The following is a 10,018-nucleotide window of genomic DNA, read 5'->3' as shown; positions in this document are numbered from 1 at the left end:
GATTGTCGCAACCAGATGATGGAGTCCAGGAGCTAGAGACCCCGAGGATGATTCTAGGTGGAGTTCGGCTTCGAGGAGTAGTTAGGAGGTCCCAGGCAGGAGGCCTTGCCTTTTCGATCGTTACTACTTTTGTGCTAGCCTTCTTAAGGCAAACTTGTTTAACTTATGTCTGTACTCAGATATTGTTGCTTCCGCTGACTCGTCTATGATCGAGCACTTGTATCGAGCCCTCGAGGCCCCTGGCTTGTATTATGATGCTTGTATGACTTATTAATGTTTTAGAGTTGTGTTGTGATATCTTCCCGTGAGTCCCTGATCTTGATCGTACACATTTGCGTGCATCATTAGTGTACGGTCAAATCGGGGGCGTCACAGGGGAGGAGGCTGGCCTCCTAGGTGCGCCCCAAGGGGAGTCCTACTCCCACCGGGAGTAGGATTCCACCCCTTCCAAGAGTAGGAGTAGGAGGGAAGGAAGGAGGAGAGAGGGGGAAGGAAAAAGGGGGCCCCCCCCCTTCCTTGTCCAATTCGGACTAGAGGGGGAGGGGCGCGCGGCCTACCCTGGCCACCCCTTCCTCTCTCAACCAAGGCCCATGAGGCCCATTACACTCCCCGAGGGGTTCCGGTAACCTCCCGGTACTCTGGTATTCGTCCAAACTCACTCGGAACCCTTCCGAAGTCCAAACATAGTCATCCAATATATCGATATTTATGTCTCGACCATTTCGAGACTCCTCGTCATGTCCGTGATCATATCCGGGACTCCAAACTACCTTCGGTACATCAAAACACATAAACTCATAATACCGATCGTCACCGAACGTTAAGCGTGCGGACCCTAAGGGTTCGAGAACTATGTAGACATGACCGAGACTCATCTCCGGTCAATAACCAACAGCGGAACCTGGATGCTCATATTGTCTCCTACATACTCTACGAAGATCTTTATCGGTCAAACCGCATAACAACATACGTTGTTCCCTTTGTCATCGGTATGTTACTTGCCCGAGATTCGATCGTCGGTATCTCAATACCTTGTTCAATCTCGTTACCGGCAAGTCTCTTTACTAGTTCCGTAATGCATCATCCCGCAACTAACTCATTAGTTACATTGCTTGCAAAGCTTATAGTGATGTGCATTACCGAGAGGGCCCAGAGATACCTCTCCGACAATCGGAGTGACAAATCCTAATCTCGATCTATGCCAACTCAACAAGTACCATCGGAGACACCTATAAAGCACCTTTATAATCACCCAGTTACGTTGTGACGTTTGGTAGCACACAAAGTGTTCCTCGGTATTCGGGAGTTGCATAATCTCATAGTCATATGAACATGTATAAGTCATGAAGAAAGCAATAGCAATATACTAAACGATCAAATGCTAAGCTAACGGAATGGGCCAAATCAATCACATCATTCTCTAATGATGTGATCCCGTTAATCAAATGACAACTCATGTTATGGTTAGGAAACATAACCATCTTTGATTCAACGAGCTAGTCAAGTAGAGGCATACTAGTGACACTCTATTTGTCTATGTATTCACACATGTACTAAGTTTCCGGTTAATACAATTCTAGCATGAATAATAAACATTTATCATGATATAAGGAAATATAAATAACAACTTTATTATCGCCTCTAGGGCTTATTTCCTTCATAGGCATCACGTCCAAGATTAGTAGACGGACTCCTGCCTGCATCTACTACTATTACTCCACACATCGACCGCTATCCAGCATGCATCTAGTGTATTAAGTTCATGGAGAAAGGGAGTAATGCAAACATTTTGTGAAAACAAATTTCAAACAAATTTCAATAGAACATGGGATCTAGATTCGAAGGTCTCGTCGTGACGAATCTTTTATGTGAAAACAAATTTCAAACGGACCGACGGTTTGAGCTAGAAAACATTTTGAATTTTATGTTTAGAAAAAATCTTTGATGACATCAAGTTTTTTTGTTTTTTCTGCATGTAACTATTGTCCAACGGGAAAGGAGTCTACATGCGCGCATGCGAGGGAAGTTTGCATTGTATGAAACTGCATGCGTGATTAAGGAAGGTCGTCCGGATCTATTGCTATTTTCGGGCCGGCAGGACTTTAGCAAAGTCCATTGTTCAATCCTGTCGTTGATAACTTGCTATCGCTCTCCGTTGGACTTGCTATATTCCTAAAATAAAACGTTTTTTTGGCGGTTCAAATCGTGTACATGGTTATTTAGCCAGTGTAGTGCTAGTAGATATAGATAACCTTATATACGCTTCAAATCTCAGTCCATGATATCCTAAAAAAAAGATCTTAGTCAATGATTGATACGGGCCGCCGTATAAGCCGATTGTTTCCGTGGAGTCCGCTTTACTAGCTAGGCCGTGGAAGTTACCCGCCGCCTCCACAAACAAACACACAGATCGATCCGTCACCAAGCAGATCGATGGCGCGCGCACGAGTACGCCACGCCGGCGGCGAGATCGCGGACGACGACATCCTCCGCGAGGTCTTCGCGCGCCTGCCGGGCTTGCAGGACCTCCTCCGCTGCGCAGCCACGTGCAAGCGATGGCTACACCTCGTCACCGACCCGACCTTCCTCCGACGCGTGGGCCTCTGGCCGGAGACGGCGCGCCGCCCGTCAGTCCTCGTCGGGATCTTCTCCCAGAACGCGTACCCAACCAGCAAGCACCTGCCTCTGAACGACAGCCCTCCAAGCTTCCTGAGCCTTCAGGCCGGCGGCGCCCGTCTCACCTTCGACTCCTTCGTCCCCAACGGCGATGGGCTCTTCAACCTGGCAAGACCACTCGCGTCGCGACGCGGCCTTCTCCTCGTGCGCATCATGCCGCCTACCCGGGTCGACTGCTACCGCAGCCATGAAGTCCATGAAAAGCTCCATCTGGCGGTGTGCCGCCCTCTGATCGACAAGCAGCGCAGGCTTCTACCACCGCTTTCCTTCCACGTGAACCGTGGATATTTGTACTTGGACTTAGACTTGGACTGGCATCTAACCGGCTGCGTGCTTCTTACCGACGAGGATCATGGTGTCATTGACGATTTGGATCGGCGACGACAACCGGCGTTTCAGGTGCTCTTGACTTACACCAGCAACAGCGGCATCGTGTATGTCTACACGTACTCCTCTGCCACAGGCATTTGGAGCGCGCCCACCATGTGTCGCCGGGCATCATATTCATACCTCACCAGGTGCGGACCGTTCGCTGGTGTTGTCACCCGTGGCATCGCGCACTGGTTATACATGGACAAGACAAGTTTCTACACGCTCAATGTATGCGCTGCCACGACACATGTTTCTTGGACCAAGATCCCCATCAAGGTCCGCGCCGGTGAGCAGCGGCGGCCACCGTTTCCATGTGTCACTGGAGAAGGGAGGCTTTCGTTAGTTAATATACGAGACCATGGCGTGCTAGAGCTTTGGACCAAGCAAGGACAAGATGACGACGATCGTGGCTGCGAGATTGGCGGGGGAGGGTGGTTGCGCTCCGACCTGGTAAATCTAGGAAGCGAGGAGAGAATAAACCTCATCTTCTTTGCAGAGAGGAGAGCTGCGCTGCTCGTGGAGCAGCGCGGTGCATTTTTCACCGTCGACCTCAAGAGTAAGAAAAAGGCATCCATTGATCTCAAGGGCGAGGAAATGGAGCATTTCAAAGGCACATACAGGTTTCCAGCGAATCTATGTAGTAGTAGTTGGTGTAGTGGATTGCACCACGGCCTGAAAATGTGTGGGTATAATAAGCCTGTGTTGTACGAGGTGGATTGGTCCACTCCCGTTGTCGGGGAGGTGCGATGAGGGCAGGTTTAATGCTTTTTCCATGTCAAAACCACGCACCATCCTTCGTCAAGCACCAAACAACGGATATCTACTCCTAATGAAGCAGTTGGTATTCTCACTTTCAGGGGGGTTTTCGTCTCACCTCTCATGATTTTTTTTTATACCTCCTCCCACCTTCGCTGGTTTTTTCGTAGATTTTTTTCGTCCCCTCCCCCCGCTTCATCGGTTTATTTTCGCGTCACCCTCTCACACAATGAAAGAAATCTGAACAGATCAGAACTTTCCATACTGGCGCAAGTTATTTAGTAATGTAGAATTAATCACGAGCAATCTCTAAAGATCAAATCTAAATTAATTAACCTTACCTTAAATCACTCAATCACATTAATTAGAAAACAAATAATTGATTTTCAGAAAAATCGCTCAATCACATTAACCACCTTAACTTTCGGATGGTAATCAATCTCCAAACAAACAATACATCGAGGGAGCAGTAAATAAACTCCCTTTCTTATGACATGTATATGATCTTCCCTTCCCTCTCAGTTGTCGAGCGTTCTTGATTCTCGAGGCCGATGCTTGGGCTGCGTCACTGGGTCGCGACGGTGCTGGAGGACGAGGACGGCGAGGCCGGGTGCCGCGGCACCGCGTTGGCCGCGGCCGGTGAAGGGGGCGAAGAAGGGCGGCTTCCCTGGCCGTGGCCGTGGCCCTGAGAGTTGGTGCGGTGGAAGCGGCACTTGAAGGACCCGGCGTGGGTGGCCGGCGCGCAGACGCACTTGGAAGCGGGCCCGTGGCCCGCGCCGGATGGCGCCGACGCCGACCCGGGCCACCTCCTCTGCGTATTCTTGAAGCTGTGGTTGGCCGATTTACATAAAATTAATTTCCTCAGTTGTGGTGGCAAATATAATACACATAATCCATATTGTTATGCACTAGCGCGCGTGTGTGTGAAATAGATGGATTATGGTCCCGTACCCAATAAGATGGATGTGTGTGTGTGTGTGTGTTACAGAGAGAGAGGGAGAGGGGGAGAGAGAGTGAGGAAGAGGGAGGGAGAGAGAGTGTGTGTGAGGATTTGATGGTAAAAGAGGTCGCCAATGTCACTTGATATGTATGAGAATATTAATATTGAATTCTTAAAGTTAAGGTGGCCCCGTTGCAACGCACGGGCGTTCTTCTAGTTGGGATTAAAAGTCTATTTCCCACGTCCAAATCCCATAGCAAACTCCCACCATTAATTCCCATACCTCTTCCGTAAGATTACCAGACACGCTGTGATTGTTTTGGGGTGATGGGAGTTAAAAGAGGGAATAGGGAGGAGAATTCACGTATTAAACTCCCTCAAATCACTTACCTGGGGGCGGCCTGATAATTCAGATGGGGAAAGGGAATTAGCATTTAACTCTCATTCCCTTTCCTTTCCCTTGGATTGCCAAACAAGCTGTCCAAGTCTTATCTATAGGGATATATAGAGTTGGTTAAATATTCTATCTGTTTAAGTTTCTATCTTTCCTTCTGTTTCTGTCTCCTATTTTAAACCGATGGTGTAACACCTACGAGGGGTTTTGCCTGTACAATCAATATATACCATGCGGACTCTCCTCTAGAGGGTTGACATGAATCACCACGTTTTACACAACGCACATGTTATATGAGTCACAATCTTGTGTGTTGTACGTGTTCATTGCACACGCTCTAATGTAAGCAGCCATGTGAAATGCATTAAGCAAATTCACATTTCCTATCCAATAAGTCACATTACCCAGGGCGCCCCTATATCACGCATTCAACGAGTCTAGCTTCCAACTTGTTGAATGGGCAAGTGAGATGGGCCGGCTCACGCCCCCGGGATGCCACAACCTCTTTTAACCTGATTTTTTTCTACATTTTCTGTTTTTGGTTATTTGCTTTATTTTTGCACTTTTGTTTAAAAATATTCTAAATTTATATATTAAAAAACATTATATATAAAACATTTGAAAAATGTTGAACAACAATTTGCAAAATGTTAATCAAGCATTCGAAAAATGCTGAACATATAAAAAATTGTTGATCATGTATTAAAAAACCATAAATATTAAAAATGTTCATCAATTCAAAAAATGTTCATCAATTCAAAAAAGTTCATCAATTCAAAAAATGTTCATCGAATTCAATTTTTGTTGTTCGTAAAATTTAAAAAATGTTCATAAAATTAAAAGAATTTTCATCAAATTCAAAATGTGTTCATTGAATTGGGAAAAATTACATTGTATTCAAATTAGTTCATCCATTTTTAAAAAATGTTCTTTAATACTAATTTTGTTAATCAAGTTCAAAAAATGTTCATCAAATACAATGCAATGTTCACCGTTATTAAAAAATTCTCATAAAAAGTTGTTCATCAAAATTAAAAAATGTTCATTTAAATTTATAAAATTTTCATTGTTTTGAAATCACGAACATTATTGAATTCAAGAACTGCTTTTGACAATTCACAATTTTTTGAAATTTAGAACCCTTTTCTAAACTTGAATTGTTTTAACATGTAATAAAACAAAAACAAAAAATTAAAAAATGTGGGGTTGTTCCGTAGGTAGAGGTTCGCGGGAAAGATGAGTCGGTGCCTACCAGTAGTCCAGGTCCAGGATGAGCAGTAGCCCATGATAAGTCTAAATTATATCTATTATCCATTACCTACTAATAAAAGAAATAGGTATTCTTAATTCGTTATGCTATTTTATGAAAAAAAAACCTGTTATTTTTTACATTAAACCCGCAGTACATATCAAATGTTCTTAAAAATACTCATATATTCTAAACGTAACTCCAAATTTAACATGTTATATATGAAATTTGATTAGAAAAATATATAGAATCTGAATATGATGTTGCTTTTACCTATTAACTATTTAAAAAAATACTATCTAGGGTGCAATCTTAATAAACAATGCATTATCTATCTTTCTTTCATATCGGTATTGATTCGGATTGTGGATGAACATCTCAGCAAAATCAGGATCGGAGACGAAATTGAAGATCACTTGCTCGTTTCTTTGTATGCATTAAATCTACATGCAAGCCGTGTTTAAATAGAAGACATGTGAAATCTTGAACTTGCGCTTTGTAGTCAAAGACCATCTTTATTTGGACCGTAGCTACAAATACTCAGATTATAGACTTTTTTTTGTAAATTAAGAGCATGTGGTATTTTTTTTCTTCTGTTGCAGCACATGGGCCCTTTTGCTAGTATAATCTTATTACATATAATGAGCCTAAATCAGGCGGTCAGCGACATCGAAAGGTTGTGAGCAGCCACTGTTTCTTAAACTAATCGTGCACCGGGTGCTTCATCAGTGATCACCGCTAGCCCAGTAATCAAAGCTCGCAAGGTCAAATCGACTGGCTCAGTTAATTAGGAAGAACCCTTGTTCCATCCCAAACTGAATAATTATATTATTATTCTACTGCATATTTTAAACTCTAGATAAACTCTTCGTCAGCCATGACATATTGACGTGTCGTCACCTCTTCATGCATACTGGACGAGCCACCAAATAGGCCGATTTTGCATCACACTTCACAAGTCCTATATGGGCTGCATTGCAAACAAACAAACACGTCTCGTACTTCTCATTGTTCTCTCCAATTGAAAATTTTAGCCGCAGTAGGCCAGATTTTTTTCCCCTAATGCTCCAGGCTTAGGGTTCCCCTGTCCTCCGGCGCTCGCCGCCGAGAGTTTTCAATCTGAGTCCGTTCGCTCCTAGCGGCGGTCGCTCCCTGTGCCTTGGCTACCGCGCGACGCCCTCCTCGGTCTTGGCTGTGCTAGGGTCGGGATTGGGTTGTGCTGCGGGATGACTACGCCCCCTGAGGTTGGTGGTTCACGATCTAAAGGTACTGTCGACCCCAGTACTTTGTTGGAACAATTGCATCTGGAAGAAGATGAACTGGATAACCTTGTTTGGGAAGAAGAGGCAGATGATCCGGATGAACAACCAAAGTGGCTCGCTTTGGCTAGGGTTCTGACGAACAAGTCCTTTGGGCAGGATGCCCTGATTGCAGATATGAAGGCCGCATGGAATCCTGCTCGGGAGGTAATTTGGCGGAGGATAAACCCAAATTTGTTCTCGGTGCAATTCAATTGCCTAGGGGACTGGAACAAGGCGCTACATCAAGGCCCTTGGGATTTTAAGGGCATGGCCCTTATTATAGCAGAGTATGATGGTTTCAAAAATCCTGAATCAGTTAAACTGGACAAGATAGAGACATGGTGCCAGATCCATAAGCTCCCAGATATGGTGCTTAAGAGAGAGAAATTCGTGAAGAATACGGCGCAACGCATTGGGGAAGTGATGGAAGTTCAGATTGTTCTCCCTAATGGTTTCGTTGGGGAGTTCGTTCGGGTCCGAGTCAAGCTTGATGTTACAAAGAAGTTGACAAGGTTTGTTAGCTTCACAAAGGCTGGAGAAACTGAGTTCTATCAAGTTAAGTTCGAGAAGCTCCCAGTTTTCTGTTACATGTGCGGACTATTAGGTCATTGGTATGAGGAGTGTGGTTCGGGAGAACATGCCGAGCAAGACATGGAATGGGGACCCTTTCTTCTTGCTGCAAAGAGGGGTGTAGGTGGGAGTCGAAGCTCGGGGAGAGGTTCAGGCCGAAGCTCGAGCCGTGATGCTGGGATTTTTGCCGAGGATGGTGGAGGCGGAGCCTTTGGTAGGGGCAGAGGTACTGCGCGAGCAGAGGGTAGAGGCCAGGGTGTGGAACATGGTTTGTTTGGTCCTCCTGATAAGCAACACAGGCACATGCCTGGTGCTCAAGCTACAGAATTTAACCTTAGTCCCGGTCTACAACTACAGAAGAGTTGGCGTTTTAATGCTCTTAATGCACTATATGATCCTGGTGTTGAGCTGGCCCATGGTGAATTCGACTCCCATGTGGCACAAAATGCAGACCCAAACGTTCTGGGTAAGAGGGCTGCTGTTGACTCAATCACAACTAATACACCCACTGTTGATGGTGGCCTGTACGTGAATACTGGTGCCATTGTACCAGCTGGTAATACAACGGATATGGTTGGACAGTTTGAGGGTTCAGAACCTCCTGGCAGCTCTAATGCTGGAACACCACAGAAGAATGCGAACCGGAAGAAACTGAAGGCAGATGATGGCGTGGCCATAGACAACACTTCAACAAGCAAATCGGCGGCCTCCTCGGGGGAGGACCGTCGGGTGCAATGAATCTACTCAGTTGGAACTGCCGGGGGGGAGGGAACTCCTGGACAGTTCGAGATTTGGCGACGCTAGTAAAGTCGCATTCCCCCACAATTGTGTTTTTATGTGAAACTAGACAATCAGTGAGTAAGATGAAGAGATACCGAGCAAGGTTGGGTCTGCAGGGCTTCGATGGTGTGGACTCAAATGGAAATAGCGGTGGTCTGGCCTTATATTGGCATGAAAGTTTAACTGTGGAGGTGAAGTTTTCCAACGCACGATGCATTGATGCAGTTGTAAATGCAGGCCCGGATGTTCCACCATGGAGATTAACATGTGTATACGGAGAACCGAGAGTGGAGTATCGCCACTTGATGTGGTCACTTTTAAAGAACATGTGTGCTAGTTCGGACCTACCATGGCTTGTGGTCGGGGATTTCAACGAGTATATGTGGGACTTTGAACACTTTTCGTTGTCAGCAAGGGCACCGAGTCAGATGCAAGCATTCAGGGATGTTTTGGAGACATGTGACTTGGCCGATTTGGGGTTCACTGGTGTTCCCCACACATACGACAATACGCGGAGTGGTAACTCAGAACATGAGAGTTCGGCTCGACAGAGCGGTGGCAAGCCCAGCTTGGAGGAATTCTTTTGTCAATGCTACTGTTCGCCACTTAATTTCTCCTTGTTCGGACCATGTGCCCATCCATGTTTCTTGTGATTCGGAGGTAGATATGCCAATTAAACCTAAACTTATACAGTATGAGATTATGTGGGAGCGAGAGCCAGCTCTACAGGCGGTTATTGCGAATGCTTGGCAAGAAGCGGGTGAGAAGAATTCTCTTGGAGATGTGCATGCAGCCCTTAGGGGCACCATGAGAAAACTATGCGGCTGGAGTAAGGAAAACTTTGGCAATGTGGCCAAAGAAATAGAGAAATCCCGTACACAATTGGAGGAACTTATGTTAATGAATGCGGGCAGATGTGAGATCCATAGAGTAACAGATAGGACGAATGAGCTGCTCTATCGGGAGGAGCTAATGTGGAT

General features: G+C 45.5%; 1 protein-coding gene across 1 annotated transcript; it reads left to right on the top strand.

Annotated features, from left to right (window-relative positions):
- Positions 1-2,433: 2,433 nt before the first annotated feature.
- On the top strand, positions 2,434-3,798 carry LOC109782903 (uncharacterized). Its single transcript, XM_020341536.1, has one exon. The coding sequence runs from the start codon at positions 2,434-2,436 to the stop codon at positions 3,796-3,798; it is 1,365 nt and encodes a 454-aa protein (XP_020197125.1).
- Positions 3,799-10,018: the final 6,220 nt, after the last annotated feature.

This window comes from Aegilops tauschii, chromosome 2 (genome assembly GCF_002575655.3).
Source record: "Aegilops tauschii subsp. strangulata cultivar AL8/78 chromosome 2, Aet v6.0, whole genome shotgun sequence".
In the NCBI taxonomy this organism is placed as follows: Eukaryota; Viridiplantae; Streptophyta; class Magnoliopsida; order Poales; family Poaceae; genus Aegilops; species Aegilops tauschii.
This window is presented reverse-complemented; position numbering and strand designations above follow the sequence as displayed.